At 38.4% G+C, this 25,845-nt stretch overlaps 1 protein-coding gene and 1 long non-coding RNA gene across 8 annotated transcripts; one reads left to right on the forward strand and one right to left on the reverse strand.

The window, feature by feature from the left end:
- Nucleotides 1-328: 328 nt before the first annotated feature.
- PUS7 (pseudouridine synthase 7) lies at nt 329-25,496 on the forward strand. 6 transcript variants are annotated; one of them, XM_062582047.1, is made up of 18 exons: nt 329-399; nt 1,002-1,060; nt 2,120-2,211; nt 2,837-3,230; nt 5,030-5,126; nt 5,252-5,353; nt 6,224-6,368; nt 10,645-10,756; nt 12,130-12,207; nt 13,985-14,113; nt 14,364-14,489; nt 14,789-14,850; nt 15,871-16,031; nt 16,976-17,102; nt 19,388-19,489; nt 22,621-22,750; nt 23,682-23,773; nt 24,534-25,496. In XM_062582047.1, the coding sequence occupies exons 4-18, from the start codon at nt 2,866-2,868 to the stop codon at nt 24,668-24,670; spliced, it is 1,965 nt and encodes a 654-aa protein (XP_062438031.1). In that variant the 5' UTR covers nt 329-399; nt 1,002-1,060; nt 2,120-2,211; nt 2,837-2,865; the 3' UTR covers nt 24,671-25,496. The 6 variants fall into 6 exon arrangements, with proteins under 6 accessions (XP_062438031.1, XP_062438051.1, XP_062438018.1 ...); XM_062582067.1 differs by having other exon boundaries at nt 336-399; nt 785-1,060; nt 15,871-15,958; nt 17,011-17,102; XM_062582034.1 differs by having other exon boundaries at nt 341-399; nt 785-1,060.
- LOC134143786 (uncharacterized) lies at nt 18,208-25,746 on the reverse strand. 2 transcript variants are annotated; one of them, XR_009959179.1, is made up of 4 exons: nt 25,512-25,746; nt 25,202-25,367; nt 23,343-23,447; nt 18,208-18,256 (listed from the first exon to the last, which is right to left on the reverse strand). It is a non-coding gene; the product is annotated as an uncharacterized LOC134143786 (long non-coding RNA). The 2 variants fall into 2 exon arrangements; XR_009959178.1 differs by lacking the exon at nt 18,208-18,256 and having other exon boundaries at nt 23,247-23,447.
- Nucleotides 25,747-25,845: the final 99 nt, after the last annotated feature.

The raw sequence follows: 25,845 nt of genomic DNA on the forward strand, positions 1-25,845 counted from the left end.
GCTGAGGAAAGGGGCGCCACAAGAGCCCTTCGGCCGCATCCCTCCTTCCTCCTCCACGGCCCGACCGCCGCCGCCCCCCGACCCAGGCTTCGGCCCCTTCCAAGAGGCCGGGGCCGGCCCAGCCTGACGAGACGTTTAACCGAGCGACGCTGCAGTCTCCCTGGGCGGCCGCCTGCGAGGCCGCGGCCGCGGCGGGCCGGGCGCCGGGGGCGGCCTCCGGCCTGCGCCCGCCCCCACCGCCCCCTACACACGCGGCGCCGAGCGGAGCCGCGGCGGGGGCGGGCCCGCACCGCACCGCACCGCACCGCACCGCACCGCACCGCACCGCGCCGCCCGCCCGCCTCCGCGCCGCGCCAGCGCCTCCCGCGACCCCCCCGTCCCCGGCGGCGGCGCCGCGCGGTAAGTGGCAGCCGCTGCCCGCCGGCCGCCCCGGGCCCCCCGTGCGCGCGGCAGCCCTGCGCCCGCGGCGCGCTGCAGGCCGGGCCCGGGCGGCCCGCGCCATGGCGGCGGCGAGGGCCCCGCGGAGCTGCCCGCCGCCGCGTCCCCGGGCGCCCTGTACTGCGGCTCCCTGGCCCTGCGAGGGGGAGGCGGCAGCAAGGCGGCTGCTCGGGAAGGCGCCGGCGTGGAGGGAGGCGCGTGTTGGCCGAGGAGCCGCCGCGCTGCCGGGCAGCGGCCGTCCCGGCCGTGGCGGGCCCTGCCTGGGCGCGGCCGCGCCTCGCGTCTCCGGCGCGCGAGGAGGCCCTGGCTGGCGGCGGGGGCGCCCAGCGTTGACTTCTTTTAACAGATCTTGTCGTTCGGCCCCGAGGCGCTACGGCTCGGTGTTACAAGCACGAGGCTCCCGCGTGGCAGGCTTTGCGGAGGGTCTCGGCGCGTCGCGGGGCAGCAAGCCCTCCACGCGTGAGCGATTCCCGGCTCCGGCTCCGTCAGCGTGGGCAGACGCAAGGGTCTGGAGGTGCTGGTGAATCGCTTCTCTTGGCTGTGATTTTATTTTTGTTTTTTAGAAGGCTCTTATGCACTTCTCCAGTTTGAGAGCAAACGGCGGGTTGGTGCTTACTGAAAGGTACATTGGTTTGTGCTTGCTTCTGCTGTGACTTGTCACTCTTCAAGCATCATACATGCATTTTATAAGTCTCTTCTTATTTCTCTTTTGTCAGTTCTTTATTCTAGCTTCTATTTTCAGTTCTTCATTTGAGCAATATATTTTACATGTTATTAAAACTGTCTTGCTTGTTTATTTACCCTAAGTTTATGTACAACTGAAAGTCTAGATTTGATTGTCAAGTCAGTAATGAGTCTTCCTTTAAAAACATATCTTCTAAAATTAAATAGAATGTTATGTAGTAGTTGGGAGAAATAATGGAAGATGATGTGTGTTGCTCTAAAATACTGCTCTGTGCTAGAGTTAATTCCTTACTAACAGGTGAATTTTATTAATTTAGAAACTTGCCCATATATTAGTTGAGTGACATTGGGAGAAAGGTACTATCTTTGTCTAATTATAGATAGAAACTATGATCTACTTTCATAAATATGAGAGTAAAAAACCCTCCTCTGCTCTGCCCTAGCTTGTTAAGTGACAATATTTTGTTACGTCACTAGTTTGGTAACACTTCTATGAGTTAATTTATTAACTTGTCCATCTAAGTTGTTGTGTCTGCTTCTCTGCAACTGCTAATAGCTGAAATGGGTAGTGGCCAGTTTCTGTAATGATCACATTCATGTATATTCTCAGTATTTTTTTTTCTAGACTAGTGAACTATGGTCATAGTATATTGTTTACTTCTGTTTTTTGGGTGGATGGGTTCATGTTTAATAATTTGCATGTAAGTGTCAGAAGAGGTCTCTTCTAAGTGTTATATTCAGCTATGTAAGCCATAAATTTTAGGTCTGCTTGATAATTGCGCAGGGTGAATTCTGCGGAAGTGTTACAAGTATCTGAGCATTGCACACTGTGAAATTTCAGCAGAGTCATTGGAGCAGTTGGGATCTGCTCAGGTGCCTAAAATTCTGTGGGGATATCTCATAACTCTTAACATGTCATTGAAGGGCAGGAGCATCCTTGCAATTTTCTGATTTTTTGTTTTTTTTTTTTTGCCTGAAACTTTCCTCTGTTTTTCAGATCTATTTTCAGATCTTAAGGTTCTGATTCTGCTGACCTGAGGGTGGCTGCTAAAGTTACCTGTGAAGAGTCAGAGAGCTCTGTCCACACGTGTGAGTAGTCATGTTCCTCTTCAAGATCATTTCACTTTTTTTTTTGTCTCATCCCATTCAAAGATTTTGTTATCCCTATTTATCTTTTGGTCTAAATTGCTGCGCTCCTGAGTTCTGTGAGAAGAGATGAACATGAAAAAGGAAGAGATTAAATTTTAGGTTTAGGGGAATACATCAAGTCATCCTCTCAATCCTTGCAAGATGAAACCTTGGTAGAAGAAGGAATAATTGAGAGTAATCATGTTTAACAGGAAGTTTTCAACGTGCTAAATTTATATTAACAGCATAGTCTGTGTGGAAAGGGGTTGGATGCAGCTGTGATATGGTTGGCAAGAGTGACAGTGGTGGTGAATGAACTGTTTAGTGTTGAATCCCTTTCTTTTATAGCCTAACATGCATGCTGCCTTGGGTGAGTATTAAGTCCCCTTAACATGTCCCTTCTCTCTTCCCAAGTACATGATGTTTCTAGCTGTACAAATTCTTTAATTGTTGTTTAACTTAAAAACACAGAAAGCTATGTGGTTTTCTGAACTATTGCAGGGCACACAGTCCTGGGAGTGATGAGAACATGTTTTTGTTTTGCTCTTAAGGAGACAGGAAATAAGCCATTCTTCTTGCTCCCCAGGCTGCTCTATTCTACACTGTGCCTTAAACATGGAAACTGTAGAAATGACTAGTGTATCCTTGAAACGTCCTCATTCTGAGGATGGTGTGGCTAATGCAGCTGAAATTAAAAGACAGAAGATCTCAGAGAAGCCTAAGACAGGGAACAACTCTGGGCAGAGCGTTGAGACTGTAACAGAGCAACCTGAAAAATCTCTGCTTGAGGACACGAAAAATGAAATAATCCCCAATGAGGAAGGTGAGGAGCAGGAAGATGAGGAACTAGAGGACAGTGATGAAGATGGAGATCCAGAGAGCTTTGCAGATATGATGAAGCATGGACTAACAGAGAGTGATGTTGGCATAACTAAATTTGTTAGCTCTCATAAAGGGTTTTCTGGAATCTTAAAAGAGAGGTAACTCTTTGTCTTGCTATGTATGTTAATTCCTTGTCTTAATAGCTGTTCTCCATTTTCCTTTTCTCACAGGATGCAATTGGATTATACGTGGCTATTTGGGAGGTTCATTGCTTTCCTTTTCTGATGCTGAGGCAGAAAGAAAAGTTTTATTTGGCCTTTTTCTAGATTGTTTTTCTGTTTATTTTTTTTTATTTCCTGACAAATGGAACTCTGAGGAAAAAAGCTCTGTATGTATGGATATACAGGATTGTACTAACCTTTGCTATTTGTCTTGCTGTTCACAGTGGTATACAGCATAAAATCTTTTTACAGTATGCTTACCTCTTACACAGTTCTTCAGTACTGACACAAGATGCACTGGATAACAGTGTTAAAGTCGTCATTCTCCATTTCTTCCTTGCTTTTTTTGTGCTAAAGTGGCTGAGTGTGTGTATTGGCAGATAGTCCTTCTGACTTTAAATAATACTCTGAGTTATACCATCATTTACAAAACACAAAAGCAAGGAAGTCTTATAGCTTAGGATGTGGAATCCTACATTATATACTTAGTAAGCTGCCTGGTTGTTAGTAGGTTTTTATTTCATGAAACTTACCATCTTTTTTTTTTATTATTAATAAATAGCATCTTTTAATAAAACTCTCAGAATGCAAATACAAAACCTTCTGAATCAAGCATCCATTATTGCCTTAACTTAGAAAAGCAGTTAAAGCACACTTTGTTTTAGACAACAAAAAGTCTGTGTTTCTGTATATCGATTTCATATATAGATCATCTTACATAAAGTTTAAATATATAAATAATCAAATATACATAGTATATTCCTTATGTGCAACATAAAAGAGCTAGCATAATCGTCCACTGGTGAACACAGTGTGCTTTTTAACTGCCTTCTCTGAGATTTGCTGATTTCAAATGGAGGTGGCCAGATGTAGCAGTGTGGTAGAGATGTTTGCAGACTCATCATTTTCTTTGTGCTAGTCGGTAGTACTTATGACTAATTAATCCTCATATTTGTATGGTAATCATCACTAGCATGTCTAGACAGCTACAGATAATAAGGTAGAGGACATGTAACACTCCTATGGAAGGCATTCTACCAGTATGATGTGCAGATGCACGGAAATATGATAAAAGTAGGCTTGGAGGATTATTTATCTCTCAACATTTAATAAGCCAAGGGTTTGGGGATTTTGTATTTGTTTTTGTCTTTACAAGTAGTTGCTATGTTAAAAAAAAAAAAGAGGCAAGATGTTTTTACTATTGCACATAGTGACTTGGACTAAATATGACAGTCAAATTCTGTTTTGCTGTCCTGGAGTGTGCAGAATAACTCTTTACTTAAAAAATGTTCTTTATAATTGAATATATATGTATGTAACAAAGTTGAATTTCATCCTGCTTTTCTTAGACTAGCTAACATACCATGTATTCTGTAGAATGACAGAATTAACACATTTGTTCGTATTGTAACAACACAGTAGAGCCTTAATTGTCAGTAATGACTAGGACTGAGGATATGAATTATTGATCTCCATAAGTTAGTAAAGAAATGACTCAGAGTAATTACAGCAGTTGTCTGATTATTCACAATGAAGTCTTTTGTTTATATACAGTAGACTTTCTACTTTGTTCTCTTGGTTTTTTTGAGGGGCAGGCATAGGTAAAGCTTACTGATGGCTGAAGTTTCTTTTGTGCACTCCTGAATAAATTCTGATAACAAACAGCTTCTTGGAAAGAGAATTCATGTTTGTTTGTTTTTTTAACTACAATTTTAATGCATGTTTCTTTCTATCAGATACTCGGACTTTGTTGTTCATGAAATAGGAAAAGATGGACGTGTGAGCCATTTGGATGACTTTTCTGTTCCAGTGGATGATGAGGTAAATTCTGAGGTAAAGATTTGGTAGTGACTATACTCTTTAAAAAAGAAAAGAAAAGAAAACAATTTGTACCACTCTCTTAACTTTTTTTTTCTTTTTTATGTGAGTTATTTTATTATCTTTTTTAATACACTTAGGACCCATCAGAAGAAACATTTACAGTTTTGTCAGATGAAGATAAGAAGCGTTTAGAGGAGCTGCAGCTTTTTAAGAATAAGGAAACTAGTGTTGCCATAGAGGTAAAATTAATAACACGAAACTTTGGGGGAAGGAAGGGTAGGAGTGAGTGAGAGACTGGAAGGTACATGTTTTCTACTGCATGTCAGGTATAGAGCAGCTTGAACTTGGTATAACAGCAGGTATTAGAGAAAACGTTGCCACTTTAGGGTTCAATTCTGTAAAGCCTTATGGGTGAACTCAAATTCATACACAAGTAGTCATTTTGATTTCTGTGGAATTATACTCATGAATTCAAATACGTGTCATAATTTTTGTGTTAAACTTTTGGCTTTTTGTCTCAGAGTATTTTATTGGGTCGTTATGTAAGAAGGATTAAATAAACATCCATCCTGATGGAAAAACTGTTTCCAAGGTCAGCATGTAGTAATTTAATAGAAAAGAGGATAAAAGAGGTCTTAACAACAAAAAAGGTACAAATGAGAAAATTGATATTTTTAAATATCCAAATATTCCATATTTGAAGAACTGTTGAGCTGAATTTGGAACAAAGAAATGAGCAGGATTTTAAGTTTGATAACTTCAGATAAATATTAATTTATTAAAGAATCTTAGGGTCTTTTTTTTTAAGGGGCATCAAAAAATTTAGTTTTTCCAGCATTGTGCGAGAAAGGCAAACCTTTATTAAGACAAAAGAAGTAAATAACTCTTGTGAGTTTTTGTTCGCTAATACTGAGACAGGAGCTTGTAGCAGAATTAACTGTTTATTTTTCAAACTGGTTTTAATGAGTAGAGCAGACTGTTTAGGATAATTCAGGATGTTAGCGTGATTCAGTAGGTTTTCTTTAAGTGTACAAAACTTTAGCTCTGAGAGACTCCTTCTCTGTTTATATTACTTTATTTGGTTTTTGCATGCATGTGTTTTAACACAGGTAATTGAAGATAGCAAAGAAAAAAGAACAATTATCCACCAGGCTATAAAGTCCTTGTTTCCTGGGCTGGAGACTAAAACAGAAGATCGAGATGGAAAAAAATACATTATTGCTTATCATGCTGCTGGAAAAAAAGCACTGGCAAGTGAGTTTCAGTATGACAGTAGTTGGGTAAAGTAAATGTTAAATTTAAACTGAAAAGTAAAAATCATTAGAAGGAAGGGAGGAGAGTGTATATTCTAATGTAGTCTAACACATTTTTTTTTCCGTTGTACTGAGGCAGTGTATCTAAATAGCTAGGAACACAAGCGATATTTCCTACCATAGTTGGCTGAAATACAATTTTAGATTTGTACTCACTTCTTTTTTCCAGATCATTAATCAAATATGTTAGAAGTGGGAGGATTCTTTAGTGTTACAGTGGGAATAGGCGAAATAAGGGCTTTATTTTATGTATTGTTTTAATTTAGCTTTTTCTGAATTTGCCTGGATCCGTAAGTATTTGTGCATTATAGAAGTAAAGCATTATAGATGAAACTTAACCAGCAAAATCTTGACTTCCTTGAAAATCCATGACAGAATTCTCAATGACTTGAGTAGAGACAAGAGCTGCTTGCTTCCTCAGAAGTATAGTTTTATGCAAGCACGATGTATTTACTGCTATCTTTAAGACAATTTTGGTTATCAAGTTAGTTCTACTTTCAAAGCTAATTATATTTGCAGAAAATTGTCCTTACTGATTTTAAATTATAGTTACTCTTCTGAAAGACTACAAATAAGGAATAGTATTGCATTTTGAAAATTCTTTGCCTGAATATTACAAGATCTAGGTTTTGCTATTGGGGATAAATTAATATGTTCTGGATCTATTATGATTTTATTTTTTATTTGCTTCTGTAAGTCCAGATGACTCTCTAAATGCAGAATTCTGCATTTTTAACTACAGGTAGTAGTGTTTGGTTTTGTTTAAACTGATTTCATTTCAACCTGCAAATGACATAACATGTAAATTTATTCCTTTCATTTTAAAGATGAAGGAGGTGGAGAAAGGAAAAGAGAAGGAAATATAAGATAATTGAAAAGTTTAAATAAGAACATCTCCACCTTCAGTTCAGTTTGTTACTTTCAAGGCTTTTTCTAAGTGAATATGGGAATGTTGTACAAATTGGTACAAATTGTGTTGTATATTTTGTTCAGCTGTGTTTAGGAAACTTGTATGTTTGCATGCTTTATGCATGAAATATGCGTACTTAGCAGGCACAATATTCTCCTCAGTCACTTTCGTTTTGTGTTGGTTTGTAATATTTTTCCCTCTACCTTTCCCTTTTGCTGCCTATATTCTTTAAGTGTTGTTACAATCAAGTGGTTCTTATTAAGCTGACTGGTCTTAACTAAGAGATACTGTATAAAAGAATTGAAGTATTTAGAGTACATTGAAAATAATTTAGTGGTGTATCTTTAGAATTAAAAATCTTTAGGATTAAAACATTAACTGGAGCACCTTCTTGTGATGCAAAGGAACATCATCCATTAAAACTTGGATTCTTAAGCTGTGATGGTACAGACACTTACCTGTTCAAATTGGTTGAGGTGTGTGCAGTTCAGTGAGTGTGTGTAAATGCTTGTGAATTCAGAGTTTGAGAATGCAAGGCTTTTTTTTTTTTTACTTTCTTTAAGTCAGGATTTTATTTGTCTTTTGTGTTTGTACAGCCAGTAATACATCTCAGTCCTAAGTGGGTCCTCTAGGCAAGAAACATTTCAGAAGCACATTATATTCAAATATTACCTGAGAGATCTATTTACTTTTGCTTTCAGCATAAAAGGTTACCAAAATACTTTTCTAAAAGCTAAAATCAGAAGCTGTTTTGTGTCTATAGTAAGTCCACACACAAAATACTTTAAATGTTGCCTTAATAAAATGTCAGTAAATTACTGTTCCGTCATTGTCCACAAATGAAGTTTCTTGCATCTATGATTGAAGCTTTCCATATGTTCACCGTTTGCCTCTGCACGATTCCATTGCATAACTGCCTAAAATGCTCATCCGCCACCTAACTGTTGGATGCTGTCTACAGCATAAACAATCCCATAACCATAAACCTGCATGTTCACCTCTAAAAACCCTTCAACAGTTTAAAAATTAAATGCTGCTCTTTTGTGCTCTTTATGCTATGCACTGGGACAGAGGTCAGAACTGCAACAGGTAAGAGATGTTGACATTTCATACTAAAAATGAAATGCCAACTATTGCGACCTCCTAAATAGTGTAAAGATTGGCCAAACTAGTTAAAAAAAAATTTCTAAAAATTCCTACACATAAGTCACACTTAAAATTCTCAGAAGTGGCCAGCAATTGAGCTTGTGCTGCCTCTTTTTTGCTAGTGCGATATAGATCCTAGTCATTCAGTGCAGAGAAAGTCTGCCAGTAAGAGGTGATGTGAAAGGCCAGGATTGATGATACCCCTCAAATTGCAGCAGAAGATTTGGGAGGGAAAAAAAGGCTTGAAAAATATGATTCTACTGTCACATATGTAACATGAATCTGAAAAATAGTAATAAGGAATACAAACTGTTCTTCACATCTGCCTACCCAATTGAATAATTTCAGGTGTTGGGCAAGGACTAGTTAAACACTGGCACTGTAGCTGCAGCCTTCTAGCATTGGGAAGGGAGGGCAGTGCTGTGGATAGGCTCCTGGCTGTGTTGACCAAACCATGATGAGGCCGTTGGTATATTGTATTTAAGAGTGCTTTAGTCCATCTTGGATTAGGGCTCCCTTTTTGAAGGTTGTCTAAATGAGGGCATGCAAGATGAACTTTGAGAAATATTCCAGTTAGAGAAGACTTTCCTTGTGAATTACTGTCTAATTTTCTCTCTTTTCTAATTAATGAATCCTTCATGGAGGTATTATACTCTTCAAGCTGAATCCAGTATTTCGTTGATCATGTTTAAGGATATGCGTGAAAGTAAATTGATTGGTGTCTCAGAAGGGAGGTCAACAGGAGCATGAGACCTCTTAACAGCTCCTTGATCATGGTGTCTGGATTAGGTCCTGCAAAACCCTTTAGTATTTTTAGGGGAGATTCTGTTTTGAAATCAATGGTGCAAGGCAAGTGTTGCAATAATTAAGTGATTAAAAACTATTATGTAAAAGATATTCAGTGCTGCAGCATGAGAAATTGTTTTGACAGAAGCAGTTGAACGGGTGGTACTTTCTCAAAAAAGGAAAGAAGAGTTGTGTTTTATCAGGAAGTTTAATGAGGCTTCAACATACTGCCTGCCTGCATGGATATGTAGGTTTTATTAGACTTACATGAACAAACTAGCAAAATTTCTGAAGAACTGCCTTCCGGTGTCAGTGTCGATATATCGTTGGGTTAGGACTGGCTTATTTATTTAGCTTTTACTGTTGAGAAAGGAGCTTAAGCCATTCTTGTACAAAATCAGAAGTATCTGTTTAGTGGCTGCCAAAAGAAAAGGAATTTTTGGTTAAAGAGAAAAAGAAACTCAGTCTTGTTCTTATAAAACAAAAAATTGTTAACTGAGGCTCCTAAAAATTGTCTGCTGGGCTCTTGCAGGATCAATCCCCCTTCCCAGTAATGCGATCAATAGTAAATAATGGTAAAATGAAAGTTTTATGTCTGCAAACATTACTAAATGTGTTGGCAGTTTTGCTTCTCTCTCCAGCAAACCCTCTAAAATTTTACATCCCTTGTTAGTCTACAAGAGCTAAAGTTATCTCTCCCTTCAACATTTTCTAAACATGGCACAGGATCTGCTTTGAATTATTTGATTTTTTTTTTTGTGGCAGATTTACCTCTCACAAAGGACTTTTTTCTAAAATGCACCCTGAGTAATTTTTTGTCAATACGTTTTTTTTTAAGCATTTGTAAAGATATAACTCATGCTTTTACATTACATGCAGGAAAAAATCCTAATAAATACCACATTAGTAACGTAATGTAAGGAATGTTGGAGTTTTCACACAAACAGGGCTCCAGCGGTCCTCATCTATTAAATTCAGCAGGCAATAGAAGAAATGTAGAGTGGTTTTATAGCTGAAAGTCAGTGCATGGACTAATGTTTTTGAGGTGCTTAATCAGGCAGGAAGGCAATTAAATGACTGGGGAAAATTTTTTACGTAATTTAATGCAAAGGAAATTGTCATTATTTGTTCAAGTTTTCTTAAGTGGCAGGATTGATATCCTCTACATAGAAAAGCATGCAGCCCAGTGGAAGGGCAGAAGGTGGTTTTCAAGTTCTTTGCTGCTGTAGTTGTCATGTGTATATATATAATTTTTAAGCAGATGGAAGCTGAGAAATCACAACTGCATATCTGTTTTAAAAGGAGCTGCAACAGCAACTATATTCGTTAAATTAAAAAATGAAACTTTTGTAATTTTATTTTTTTGTTTTTAAAGATCCAAGAAAACACTCTTGGCCAAAATCTAGAGGAAGCTACTGTCACTTTGTACTATACAAGGAGAACAAGGATACTATGGATGCCATTAATGTGTTATCAAAATTTTTAAGGTAAGACTATTTGTCTAGCATGCAGTCTTCTCTTAAATATTTCATGTTACTATGAATGTTACATTTCAAGAGTATGGGAGAGCAATACAAGTGATTACTGTCATCTAATTTCTAACCATTATAAAAAACCCCCCATGATTTAGAATATCAGTTTTGAAACTTCAAGTTTTATTGGGGGAGGGGGAAGAATGCAACAAAATAACCCCGAGTAATTTATTTATAATACTGCACCATATTACTTAAGGAGAAAGAAATTCTACAAATTAAATTGGCTGATCCAAGCAAAGGCCAGGCAGCTCATAGCCTTCCTATGTGTATTAGTAAAATTTAAAATTTTCACAAGTGTGTGAAGATATTCAAAGATGATAGAAATCTGTGTCAGATACTGTTGTGGTAACATGCTTATCATTTCTTGAGCAGTCACCGTTGATACTCTGAAATTGTGGTTCCATATATTAATTTCTCCATGGCAACACAGCTTAGTTCTGCGCACCTCATCAAATGCAGTAACAAAAAGATTTGTGGACGTCATGATGTGAACATAATGAATTGCAGAAGGACTATTTTTAAATCAAATCGGTTCAGTGATTTATTCGTAGGGAGCCTTCCCTGTGCTTTCCTTCTGCTTCCCTTCATCTTTCCCCTCCAAAAATAAATGTTTATACTTCAGACTCTAACCAGTGTAATGCTAGTATTTGTATTTGAAAACTGAATATAGTTTGGTGGAAATACATATATGTAGTGGCAGTCCTGCTATTCCTTGGTGCCCCTAGCTGGAACAATCAGACGTGATTCCTATATAACACGGGCTGTAAATTGTAGTGTGGAAAGGAACAAATTTTAAATTCGCTTCTCTTATTTTCACATAATGTGCATGCATAGTGTTTGAATAGACATATTACTTGAATTTTAAAGTAGAAATGGACATGATTGGAATTTTTTGGTAGTGATCACTGCACATTCTTCCACTGAGTGGATGTATACAAAGAAATATGTCAAAGCTCACATTTTGAAAGAACAACCATGCTCTAAGTGAATCTGTTTGCATATAACAATATCTGATAATTAAAAGAGGAAAATTTCTGTGTGTTTTTATATAGTTACAGATGAGATTATAAAACGTCACATATTCAGCAGTGTCAAACTGTGTCATAGTTCTGGGCAATAACTTTTTTTTTCCTGTTTGAACAAAATATAACAAAGGTGCTAAGTGTAATTTTTCATCTATTTTTAATATAAAAGAAAGTAATAATTCTAGCTAGTTATGCTGTAAAATCAATAGTGTCCAATCTGTGTTGACATTAATGTGTATATATATATATATATATATATATATATATATATATAAAATACTTTTTACTGTTGCTTTTAAGAGTGAAGCCAAACATATTTTCCTACATGGGAACTAAAGATAAAAGGGCTATAACAGTTCAAGAGATTGCTGTTCTTAGGTAAGTGAAAATACACGTGAGCATTTGCACTCTTAGCATGATAACTTGGCTTCATTGCTAAAAATTCTGAAGACTCTTGTTTTAGGAATACTCTTTACTATGTATACTGTTTGAAACCAGTATTTGTACCTTTTGTTCTAAATTTAGACTCTGAGGCAGGTTTTCTGCTTTACCGCAGAAAGCAGTGTTGCATTTAACACGAATGGCAGATTCAGGTCCCAATCTTGTAAAGCGTTCGAATGTCATGTGTATTAATGAAGATAAACTATACTCTTTTATTTGGTGATGATTACTAATATTTTCATTCAGTTGTGTTCTTGAGTTGTGGTGGGGCCCATGGGCTTAGGTTTGTTTGAAGCAGTGAGCCAAGTTGTGTGCACACTCTCATGCAAGAGTGGAGAAACAGAATGACATGATGAAAATTCACCCCCATTTCCTTCCTAACTTTTGTTTCCCACTTCCTCCAGTTGGATTCCTATTTTCCTTTCTCACTGAACTCTCTCTGAATAGTTCTGAAGACCACTAAACACTGCCTTTGCTCGTCTGTGAATAACCAGGAACAAAAAAAGACTAGAGATTTTTCCTGCCTTAATATACTGCAATAAGTAGTCTACTAAAATAAAGTAAAACTATTCTGGTATACTCCAAGATAATTATATGATTCCTTGGCACTTCAAATTAGTGCTACATCAATAACTGAGGATAGTAGATGCCCTGCAGTCAAGATTTATAGTATCTGTTTAGCTGGTTAGATTATCTCCTTTGCTTTTACAACTCTTCAAAAACCACATTTGTCAAGTGGAGGTATTCTCAGATTTGAGAGTTTTAGAACCAGTAATTTGATCAAATCTTTGTTAAAAGGAGGGCGTCCTCCCAGGGGTTTGCATGTACATATGTTTGCACGTATAAAATAAATTACTAATTCATTTCAGAAGCCCCAAATTACTGTTCTGAAAAACTAGTGTACCAGTTGATGATGATCAACTAAACTTGTGATACAGCCATCTCCGTTGCTGTTCTGTGTGTCTGTAACTTCACATGTAGTTAGTGTCCAAGAGCTTCAGTGTGTTGCAAGTGTTGATGGGGCGAAAACTATTCTGGTGTCTGTTAAGTACTGCTGGACTACAGACTCTTCCATATAGCATAGGGGAAGGATGGGATACAAGTGGAGAAGTTACTGATTATCAGCCCACTCTGAAATGAATGTGCTGGCCATGCTAATGGATGAACTGGTTGATCCTGGTGTAAATTTTGGAGAATGGCAAAGAGCAGCTCTGCAATGCGAAGAACAGGATATGTTTCCAAAACTACTAGCAACAAAAATGAAAACTGTAAGAGTAGTAGATTTCATACTCCTTCATCTGCATTAAACTTACACAAGGGCTGATTATTTAGCTATGCATTTAAGACTCTGCTGACTTTAGTGCATTCATGACGTATTTACTCAAAGACAGTAAATAAAGCTGTGGGGAGCCAGTATACTTCAATATTGCATTTTTTTTCCTGAGTGAATAGATGTGAGAAAATATAATGTGAAAGGTGTGAAAATACACACAGTATACACTGTCTTGTGTATATATAGGCCTTAAGAAATATCTGTCCTTCCCTTTTAGATACTCCAAATAAATATTTTGAAGATAGTAGAGAAATGGGGAAGCTGAACCTGTTACTTATTAAAGCATTTGCTTTTTGTCTTGAAATGCTGATACTTCCATAGTTAGTTAACTGTCTGCTTTTCTAAGCACCGATAGATCAGTGTTGGTCTGTTTCTTTTTAGAATCACTGCACAAAGACTTGCTCATTTGAATAAATGCTTGATGAACTTCAAATTGGGAAACTTCAGTTACAAGAACCATCCACTGAAATTAGGAGAACTACAAGGGAACCACTTCACTGTTGTTCTCAGGTAATGTGTTAGTGTGTATTTAGATAGTTCTGTTAAGTCTTTTTTCTTTTTTTCCTTAAATTGTGGAACATCAGTGTATATAACCTTACAACAAAGAAAAGTAATCTATTAGGAATTGAAGGGAGTCTACTGAATTTAATAACTGTTACATAACATTGATGTTGAGCTTTAATACTTTGGGGATCATAGAATGGTATGAGCCCTTGGAAATCAGTATATAACAAAATGATATTTTTAAATATATTGCTAGAAACATAACAGGAACTGATGACCAGATAGAGCAAGCAATGCAATCTCTCAGGGAAATTGGATTCATTAATTACTATGGAATGCAAAGATTTGGAACTACAGCTGTTCCTACATATCAGATTGGCAGGTATGTGTTGTTTTCATCCCCTCTTTTGTTTTATGTGGCTTGGTTTTTATTATTTTATTGTATCTATTTTATAATTTCTAACTTACTTCTGCGGAAATTTCTCTATCATACTGCCTGTGTCAGTTTTAGTTTTGATTCAAGAAAGTAGTTGTTTTTAAAGTTGCTGCAGCATATACCTTGCATAACATTACTATCACTAATACGTAAATCCAAACATTAATACTGCTTTCTTTGGTTAAGTTTGCTACATACTTAAAATATATTTAAGTTCTTAATAAATTTAGCTGTTTGAATTTTAGAGCTATTCTACAGAACAATTGGAATGAAGTAATGGATTTGATATTAAAACCACGACCAGGAGGTAAGGACTAAATATTTCAAGTATTTCTGTCTGTCTGTCTCTATCTTTTTTTTTTCCTTCCTCAAAAAATATTTTTAGATTCTGTAAATTTTTTAAATTATGATTATTACTTGTTTATTTGTTTTACCATTTAAAAGGACATCTGTGTGGAAAGCTTTGCATATGCTGTACTTGAGTCAGTTTAGTGATGGAAAGGTAGTCTTCAGACTATCTGTCTTTTTTATTTCTTGTTGCTTGCTGTGCAGTTTTTTGAGGTGTGGGCGAAAAGAGATATGAATGCTAATACACAGAGTCTGCTCAGGCTGCATTGGGTGCGCTGGTACAGATTTCCTGCACAGCCAGTAGCTCTTACCAGCATGACTCATGGGTGAGGGATAGCTCCCTCCAACTTCTGGGGGAAAGGGAGGGGATCCGTATGAATGGACTTGATCCACTGTGCAGTGCTGAGAGTGGTGTGTAATCTGGCCCTACTGGTACTGATTGATAGGCACAGAATAGTGTGACGAGACCTTTACGCACAGAAAAGAACTACCAGAGCCCGCAGTCTATTTTGTTTATGTTGGAGATGACAGGAACACACACGCAGGGATGGAGGCAGTCACACTGCCTGGGTAGTTGTTTCACTGTCACTGCTTCCTCACCCAGGCAACCCTGAAATCCACTCATTTCTCTGGGGCTTTGCTCCTGCATCTGCGTTGTCTCTGTCATATCAGCATACAATTCAATTTACCAGTGCTTCTGAAAACCTTAAACTGACCATTAACACTTCCAAAAATGATGTTTTTTTTCGTTCTTTTGCCTGTAAAATAACACATTACGTTTAAATCTAGTAGCACTTAGAAGAATTAATCAAAACCATTGTATTTCCTAAGTATGCACCAAAGTATGATGGGAAAACTGGTGGTAAATGCTAACACTAATTATTGTAACTAAAACTTAGAATTTTCAACTATTAACAAAAAGTGAGATGAATGCTTTTTTGGTGTAGTTAAAATACTTTATTTCACATTCTTGTTCTAGCTGAGAAAGGATACTTAGTAAAATGCAGAGAAGAATGGGCAAAGACTAAAGATCCAGCAGCAGCCCTCAAGAAACTGCCTGTAAAAAGGTGCGTGGAAGGACAGCTTCTTCGTGGACTCTCAAAGTATGGAATGAAGAACATAATTTCTGCATTTGGCATAGTGAGTTTAAAAGTGTTGTGAGATGTTTACTTAAATAAGCATACATTTTTTTGTTGTGATGATATCTTGATGCATTTAAAATAGACTAATAGCTGCTTATTGAGGGTGAGATTAAGTGTAAACTTCATGTTTTTTCCTACCTGTTTGCTCGAAGTACTGCTATATGGTAACTTGTGACATCTGTAATTAATTTTTACATATGAGCTCCCTAAATAATACAAAGATCTTTCTTTTTGTGTTGGAAGCTATACTGTTACACTTAGTAACAATGTCTGATACAGATTTGAGGATCTTTCTTTTTGTGTTGGAAGCTATACTGTTACACTTAGTAACAATGTCTGATACAGATTTGAGGATTGTGCAAAAATTCAGTATCATTTTTTTTCTTTTGCTTTAAAAGTGTGAATCCAACTCAGTGTGCTAATGAAACAACTTGGTATTGAAATAATAGGCTCGCTATAATTTTGAAGTACTGTAATCAAGACTGAATCTTTGAAGAAAATGCCCTTTTACCAGCAGGTTACTGGGCCCCCTGTAGAAAACTCAAGAGTAATTTCTAGTTTACGAAGAAGATAATTAGGATATCATTCTGCTCTAACACCTCAAAATTTACTTAAAATATCGGGAGGCTGAGTATGAACTCAGTGTTTTGTACCAGCTATCTGTTTGATAAGCTGTTTAATAAAAAGTTAAAACTTTTTTTTTGTATTTTTTAAAAAAATCTAAGAATAACTTTTATGTGGATTTCAAATGTATAAAAGTATTATTTCATCACATACCCTTCTCCCAAATAAAGACTAAAATTGAAGTCTATGTACCACTAAATAGAGTGCTAATTATGAGGCTGGATAAAATAATGTTTCAAATAAATCCTTTTTTGGAGGGTGGAGAGAAAAAACTAAAAATACTTCTAATGTTTACCTTTGTTTTTTCCTTGTCTCCAGATACCAAGAAATAATCGTTTAATGTATATTCATAGCTACCAGAGTTATGTATGGAACAATATGGTGAGCCAAAGAATAGAGGAATATGGTCTTAAAGCTGTACCAGGAGATCTCATCCTTAAAGGAGGTAAAATCAGACAAGCAAAAAGGCAGTGATGCTTTCTACTCCTAATTCCTAAGAAAACAAGGCATAAATATGCAGTATGACATAAGCAGATCTATTCTTTTCTTTCGAGTCTTCTGAAGCCATTTTTTTTGTCAAATTTTGCCAGGAAGTGGGAGTCCTGTATTACATTATAAGCTGTTGGTTTGCTTGTTTGATCTAATAGGTAGTTAGGGGAGAGATAGGGGAAAGAGACAATGACGGAATGAGTCTACTGAAGGAAAGAAAGAGTTCAGACCTTGTTAGACTGTGGAGAACTATAAAGATATTATGAATGCTTTAACCACATAAATTTTTATTTATATTTGTTCTTTATAAAGTAGAGACTCCACTTAGTCAAAACTTTCCCCACTCTGAAGTTTTCGTGTGGTGAGGTGATCTATATAATAGGCCAGCCCTCGGGAATCCCAGAGCTTGGTGACAAAAGAGAAAGTCTGGAGAGAGGAAGATTTTTTGTTGGTTGAGGAGGATTGGGTTAGAGATCATTTAGGCAAACTTGACACCCACAGATCAATGGGCTCTGACAGGAAGCACTCACAAGTGGTAAGGGAGCTGGCAGATGTTGTTGCTAGGCCACTCTCCATCATCTTCGAAAGGTCATGGAGAACTGGAGAGGTGCCTGAGGACTGGAAGAAAGCCAATGTCACTCCAGCCTTCAAAAAGGGCAAGGAGGAGGACCCAGGAAACTACAGGCCAGTCAGCCTCACCTCCATCCCTGGAAAGGTGATGGGACAACTCATCCTTGATGTCATCTTCAAGCATATGGAGGAAAAGGTGATCAGCAGTAGCCAGCATTTCACCAAGGGGAAATCTTGCTTAACCAATCTGATAGACTTCTATGATGGAGTGACTGGCTGGGTAGATGAGGGGAGAGCAGTGGATGTTGTATACCTTGACTTCAGCAAAGCTTTTGACACTGTCTCCCATAACATCCTCCTAAATAAGCTCAGGAAGTGTGGGTTAGATGGGTGGACAGTGAGGTGGATTGAGAACTGGCTGAAAGGCAGAGCTCAGAGGGTCGTCATCAGCGGTGCAGAGTCTAGTTGGAGGCCTGTGGCCAGTGGAGTTCCCCGGGCTCAGTACTGGGTCCCATCCTGTTCAACTTCTTCATCAGTGACCTGGATGGAAGAGACAGAGTGCCTCCTCAGCAAGTTTGCTGATGATACCAAGCTGGGAGGAGTGGCTGACACACCTGAGGGCTGTGCTGCCATTCAGAGTCCTGGACAGGCTGGAGAGCTGGGCAGAGAGGAACCTCATGAAGTGAAACCAAGGCAAGCACAGGGTCCTGCACACAGGGAGAAATACTCCATGCTCAGTATAGGCTGGGGGCTGACCTTCTGGAAAGCCACTCCGCAGAGAGGGATGGGAGTTTTGGTGGACAAGTTAACCATGAGCCAGCATCTTTCCCCTGTAGCCAAGAAGGCCAATGGTCTCCTGGGGTGCATTAGGAAGAGAGTAGCCAGCAGGTCGAGGGAGGTGATCCTGGCCCTCTGCTCAGCCCTGGGGAGGCCTCATCTCGAGTACTGTGTCCAGTCCTGGGCTCCCCAGTCCAAGAGAGACATGGAGCTACTGGAGAGAGTCTGGCGTAGGGCTGCGAAGATGATTAGGGGACTGGAGCATTTCTCTTAGGAGAAAGGCTGCAAGAGCTGGGCCTGTTTAGCCTGGGGAAGGGAAGACTGAGAGGGGATCTTATCAAATGTCTGTAAATACCTGAAGGGAGGGTGTCAAGAGGATGGGGCCAGACAATTTTCAGTGGTGCCCAGCAACAGGACAAGAGGCAACAGGCACAAACTGAAACACAGGAAGTTCCATCTGAATATGAGGAAGAACCCCTTTACTGTGAGGGTGATGGAGCACTGGAACAGGTTGCCCAGAGTGACGCTGGTGACCCTAAGTGACCCTGCTTGAGCAGGGGGGTTGAACTGGATGATCTCCAGAGGCTCCTTCCAACCTCCACCATTCTGTGATTTCTAGGTAGTGCATTATTGATCTAGCAGTCCTTATTTCATTCAGCTTTAAAAGTTGCTGGAAACCAGGCTGTGATTCTGCTATCACTCACAGCCTTAGAGAGTGTTCTTTTTTTGACATAGCTTTTCCTAGGGAAAAAACAATACAATAAAACAAAACACAGTAGTTATACCTGTCAAAGTAGGCTTGTTTAAATGAAATAGTTAATCTAAAATTTTGCTAATGATAATTGTAACAGATATTCATACTGGTAGCTCTGTATTTTTCTGTTCTGACTGTAGGCACAGCTGTTCATATTGAAGAAGATGATGTTGATAACTACACTATCCATGATGTAGTGATGCCACTGCCTGGATTTGATGTTACTTATCCAAAGCATAAAAGTAAGTTTGAATACTAACTTGCATAGCCATTCTGAAAATGCAAATCTTTAAGATTGCGTAATTTTCCTTTTAACAACTTTGGCATCATTTAAAAAATAATCAATTTCGGAGCTCTGATACTTTGATAATATACTGCTGTTAGCTGGGATAACATTAGCCTGATTGTCACTTGTTTCATTTAACGTAAATCTGTTTCATATTTCTTCATAGCAAATAGCTTCATAGCAAAAAAACATTTTGCCTCATAAAACAACATGCCAGTGAGGGGAATAACTGCTGAAATGTTCATTGAAAAGTGTGTGTGATTTGATTTTTAAACTAGAAAATGAAATAACTTCCTAGGGTTAGGAAGCATAGCCCAAGCAAAAGTTTAAGATCTGGCTTAATTAAATGTTAAGGAATGTATGTGTATGTATGTATTTATAGGTATATGTATATATGTTTGTATGTATGTATATGTATGCATTTTTTTATGTTTCGTCTTTTGTATATAAAATGTATTGGCTCTGGATTGCTTTTGCTGGAGTAGGTCGAGTTATCTAATTATTTGCATGGAGCTCAATGTTACTATTAAGGCACAGAGTTGTAGAATCATTAAATTGGAAAGAATCTCAGGATCCTTGATCAAAGCAAGGTCAACTCCATATTTGGGTCTGCTTGCTCAGGGTTTTATCCTGTCAGGTCTGAAATTTTCAAGGACAGATGTTCTCTAAGGTCTACCCTAGGCCTTCTCTTCTCTAGGCTAAAGAAGCCTAGTTCTCTGCCTTTCCTCATAGGCACGTGCTAAACCCCTGGCCATTGTAGTAGCCCCTCAGTCATTCAAATTTATCAGTATCTTCTTTGTATTGGGGTGTCCAGAACTGGACACAGGATTTCAAATGCAGCCTAATGAGTGCATAATAAAGGGCAATAACCTGCAGCTACTGGGTACGCTTTAATTTTTTTTTTTTTTTTTTTTTTTGACGTATCCCAGTATTCTGTTGGCCTTCATTGATGCCAGGGCACTGTTTTAATTAATACTCAGTTTCCTTTCTATTGGAACTCAAGAAATTCTCAGCAGAGTTGCTTCACAGCCACTCATTCCCCAGCCTGTACCACTGCAGGGAGTTAGTCTTTCTCAGATGTAGGAATTTAAATTTGTCCTTGCAGAATTACATGATGTTCCTGTTGGCCTATTCCTATAGCCTGTCTGGGTCCCTCTGAATGGCAGTCCTGCACTTGAGTGTATCAGCTGCACGCTCAACTTCATGTTCACAAACTTGATGGGATGGTCCTCCTCCAGGCACAATGGTAAAGGTAGTTAACAGTACAGGTCCCAGGATAGACCCTTGAGGAACTCCACTTGTAAGCAGCTTCTGGGTGAATTACAAACCAGTAGTGACTACCCTTTGAAACCACGATCCAAGCAGTTCTTCACCCATCAAGTAGTCCACCTATCCAGACTGTAAGGCTCTAGCCTTGAATACAAAGATACTGTGAGAACATGTCGAAAACCTTGCCAAAGGCAAAGCAGACAACATCAACTGTTCTCCCTTTATTCACAGAGCTAATAATTTTATCATAGAAGGCTGAGAGGTTGATTTATCCTTAGTAAATCCCTACTGGATGTTCCTAATCACAACCTTTTCCTTCATGTGCTCAGAAAAGTGTTTCAAGAGGAATTGCTCCATGATTTTCCCAGGGATGAAAGTGAGTCTGACTGGCGTGTAGTTCCCTAGGTCATCCTATTTGCTCTTTTCAAAGACAGGTGCAACATTAGTCTTTACTAATCAACAGGGACCTCCCCTGATCTCCATGAAATTTCAATGATAGAGAATGACATTATGATGACACAAGCTAGCACTTAGCCCATTTCTCAAAAGATGCCTAACTTCATCTTCTTCCACTACTGATACTTTCCCTTCTCTTTGAACCAGGCACAGAGGCTCAGGAGACCTTTATAGTCAAGACTGAGGCAAAGGATTTGGGAGCCCACATTTCCCTTGTATTTTTTTTACTGCTGATGTTTTAATTAAGCTCCTAATTGCTCTTGATGTCTGTTGCCAGTATCAACTCTAGCTGAGCTTTTGCTTTCTTCACACCATCCCTACATGCCTGGACAATGCCTGTGTGTTCTTTCTTTGTAGCCTGTCCTACCTTTCACCTCCTGTATATCTGTCTCTTTCGTTTTTTTTCCCCCGCATTTGAGAGTAGTTATGAGCTCCCTGTTTTGCCAAACTAATCTCCTGATACATTCCTTCATTTTCCTGAATATTGGGTTGAACTGTTCTTGTGCTTGGAAGAGGTTGTCCTTGAAGACCAGTCAGCTCTCTTCAGGTTCTTTGTCTGTCAAAGCTAAATCCCACAGGTAAATCCCCTTTACCACCCACTGCTGAAATATTTGGAAAGTAAGAGTCTGTTTGAATTCGAAGACTGAAAAGAAAAGCTGAAATTTTTAATATTCAGTATATTTATAATGTGATTTGCCCTTGGTAAGCTTAAGGTATTCTTCTTCCCAATTGGATGCAAGTAATGCTGGTAACTGCACTGCAAAACAAACGCATCAAACTTCATTTTAGTTGCAGTATATTCTTGTACTTCCATTGCCAGTCTCCTTGTCGTCATGGGTAGGTACACATACTCAAGGATACAAGACCAATGACTCATTCTATTGGCCATTTCACTTAGAAGTACTCACTGTTCCCTAATTTCTTCAGAGGGCTTTTTTTTTTTTTTTTTTTTTTTTTTTTTTTTTTTTTTAACTCATTTCAATCTTTACTGCTTTTTCAAAATAAGAATGGGTACTCTAGCCCTCTTTTTCTTTTTCCTCCACCTCATATACCTGAGACTTAGTTGTGTGTCAGTAAGTGAAGTGGCAATAAAATATTTTGATGCAAATTTTGTTTTCACCTAAATTTTGATTGTCAGAGAAGAGATTCTGCGTTCGTTGACTTTACTATTCAGGTTGTGTAAGAAAACATTGTAAGTAATATGAGTTGCGATAAATTATTTTAAACTTCTGTCTAACTGAAGATCATACCACATATATTGAAGATCACTGGAAAACAAGGGAAGGAATGTTACATAAAAACTACATCTGTTCAAATTGACCATACTACACTCTCTCTGCTTAATGTTTCCCTTTCTTGCAGTTGGTGAGGCCTACAAGGAAATGCTAGTAGCTGACAATCTTGATATCAACAACATGAGACATAAAATTAGAGATTATTCACTTTCAGGAGCATATAGAAAGATCATAATTCGACCTCAGAATGTCAACTGGTGAGTAGGAGGATAAAGGAAATTACACTTGAATTGATAGAGTATATGTAGGATGACTAAGAAAATACCATTAGATCATGGCGTGTACATGTAGACCGAAACATAAGTAAGAAGGAATCTCTGTTCATTTTCCTCGCATTTTTACACAGTTGAACTTGAGGCTGGTTTCGTCATTGAGCCTCTGGTTCTGTGAGATGTGTTAGCATCAAGATGTCTATCTAGTTGTTAATATCCCTTGCAATAAGGGCTTGCTAAACAGTTCATAGATAATTAATTATTCATGTTGAAACTACAGTAGATAATACAAAATAGGTGTTTTGGCAATCTTACTATGAGAAAAGTTGGTCTCCAATTGCCTGCATGTCGTATTATTTAAATGTACTAAATCACTATTATGAAGGATATGACCTAGTTGTCATATGGCAATTGCATAAATATCTTTTAAACAGGCTATTGTACAGATGTGCAGAATGACCTGATTACTGTGTTACATAGAAAATGATATGGAGGATTTTGGAGACAAAAAATTCAAATACTTGCATTTTATTTTAGTTCCTGCTGATTTTTAAAGCTTATCTGCTTTCCCACTTACTATTCAGTGTAGTTTTTTTTTTTTAAGCATCCTTTTTAGAGTTGATGCCATTCATTCCATAACTTCATAAACTTCACTTCTTCTATAGCTGGAAATTCTGATACCCTGTGGTGGGAGGAAAGCTGAGTTATGTAATGAAATTTCTCACTAATTCGTTATTTTATGGTGATCTTCATTAAACAGACTCGAACTTCCTGTATATAGCTTTATCAGTAATTGTACCATAAATAACACCTTCTGTAATTTCTACTGGAGAATCATTCCATCTCAGGGATATTTCTGTAGCTGCCAAATTTAAGTAATAATATTTTTAAAAAAATCTTTATATATATTATAAAGGGAGGTTGTTGCATACGATGATCCTAAAATCCCACTGTTTAATACTGATTTGGATAAGCTCGAGGGAAAACCACCAGCAGTTCTTCCTACAGGTAAGTTATCATTTCTGCTGATGTTTGCAAAATAGATCTTTGATCTTGCTGTTGTTTCAAACTGCTACATACCGAAAGCTCTTTTAAAGAGCTTACTGGTAGGTAATGATAAAGAAAGAAGTACCCAAAGTTAGGTGCCTGAATAAGGACCCTTATTTCTCAAAAAAAGTACAAGCAAACTCTTGCAGCAGTCCGTATTGACCGTTGCATTTTCTTACAGATCTGTGTAAAATGAGGTAAATGTCTAACCATAAATGTCTATGAAATGCATAAAGAAAAGCTGGAATTAAGCCACAAATCGGCTGTATGGCTGAGTGCACATTGTTTGGCCTAAATGTGAGAGACTATTTAAATACTTCAGTCAGCGGAAATTTTTAAAAATAACTTTGGTCACAAGGCCTTTGACTCTGCTTTCCAGAAAATACAAGGTTAAAGGACTAGGAGTTCAGTTTTGAAAGAATGGGAGCTTTTTCTTTTAAAAAAGAAAACAAAAACAAAAATACTCTAACAAAATTGATCAACTATATAATTTTTTATAAATGTTTATCTTACATAGTCACTTTCTGCTGAGAGATGATATTAAATGGAAGTTATTTTATGAAGTTTCACTTTATGCTACACTCTGTAAAGTATGGACTGTACTTTTTTTTTTTTTTTTTTAAGTTGTGATGTTCACTTTTGATGGTATCCAGAATAAGCATTTTTTCTGGTCTTAACAGTATGTTCTTGTCTGTATTTCCTCCTACCTCTGATTTAACAGATGGTAAATTCAGGGCACTTAAGATGGAATTCTCCCTTCCCCCATCCACGTACGCTACTATGGCAATTCGAGAAGTACTAAAAATGGACACAAGCATAAAAAATCAGACACAGCTGAACACTACCTGGTTACGCTGAATGAACTGTGAAATGAGTTAGATTTTATCATGTATAGCATTTTACTACTTGTATGTTCTGGACAAATCTTTACAGATCGGTAACGAGAGATTTGTATTTTTTAAAGTTTTTATTAGTGAAAGAAATTAACATAAATCACTTGCAAGGTGGTGGTTGTAATATAATGTAGATCTTAGTGACTGATGCTTTTTAATGAATGAATAAATTGCTTGAGCTGTAACATGGCTGTGTTTTTAAGAAGGGGGCCTATGATAGTTTCAGACCCGGAGGAATCTTCAGTTTGCTTGTCTAGAAGTACAGCAAGCATTGAATGTTTTCATGAGTTTAGTGCAACTTAAACACTCTTCAAATATATTTAATTACAGATTGAGAAAAACAGTTATAATAAAACTAAGATATTAATGAATATTTGTATCGAAGAAGGAAGTTTACGTAGCCCTAGTATGCCGGCAGTATTTGTGCTGACGTGGTAGAGGATTCTGTTAACAAGGCATTTTATGTGGGGTAATGGTGTATGGCTGTTTTACTTACCTGTAGTCTTTTATTAAGAAAATACTTGTGTGTATTTTCCTGCTTTACTAATACCTGTGCTAAAGAACAGGTAAGGAAAATTAACCAAAAAGTCCAGGTGAATGTTGTAACAATTTCCTCTACGCATCTTGGTGTGTCCATTGCCGGCAGTAGATGAGCCAGACTCCTAGTAGGGGGAAAAAAAACATTATAAAGCCATTCAAAAATGACAGTTATTGCCTTTGCAATCTGCTTCTATGCCAAATAAGAATACTTCTATTGTTTGCGTTAATAAACTCATGGAAATACAAACCAATCTCTGCTGTTGTACCTTTTTATTGTTCAAATGGGACTTAAATCCTTTAAAACATGCCTGATAGTAAACGGTCTCCAAAAGATGAAGGGGAGTCGTGCTCGTGAAGCGGCAGGACTGTAATTTCCATGCGGGAATAAAACGGGATAGTCTCGCACGCAGCTGCCCTGGGGCTCCGCCCGCGGCGCACCGCTGGGAGCCGCCAGGGACGAGGCCGCCAGGCGCCGCCGGCGCGGCGGGCGGTGCTGCCGCCCCTCCCTCATCCCCTGCCCGCCTGAGGCGGGCGGCGGCGCGCAGCGGGCGGTTGGCCGCGCGCGCCACCGGAGGCGGGCGAGGCGCATGCGCCTGGGGC

This window comes from Rhea pennata, chromosome 1, assembly GCF_028389875.1.
Source record: "Rhea pennata isolate bPtePen1 chromosome 1, bPtePen1.pri, whole genome shotgun sequence".
NCBI lineage: Eukaryota > Metazoa > Chordata > Aves > Rheiformes > Rheidae > Rhea > Rhea pennata.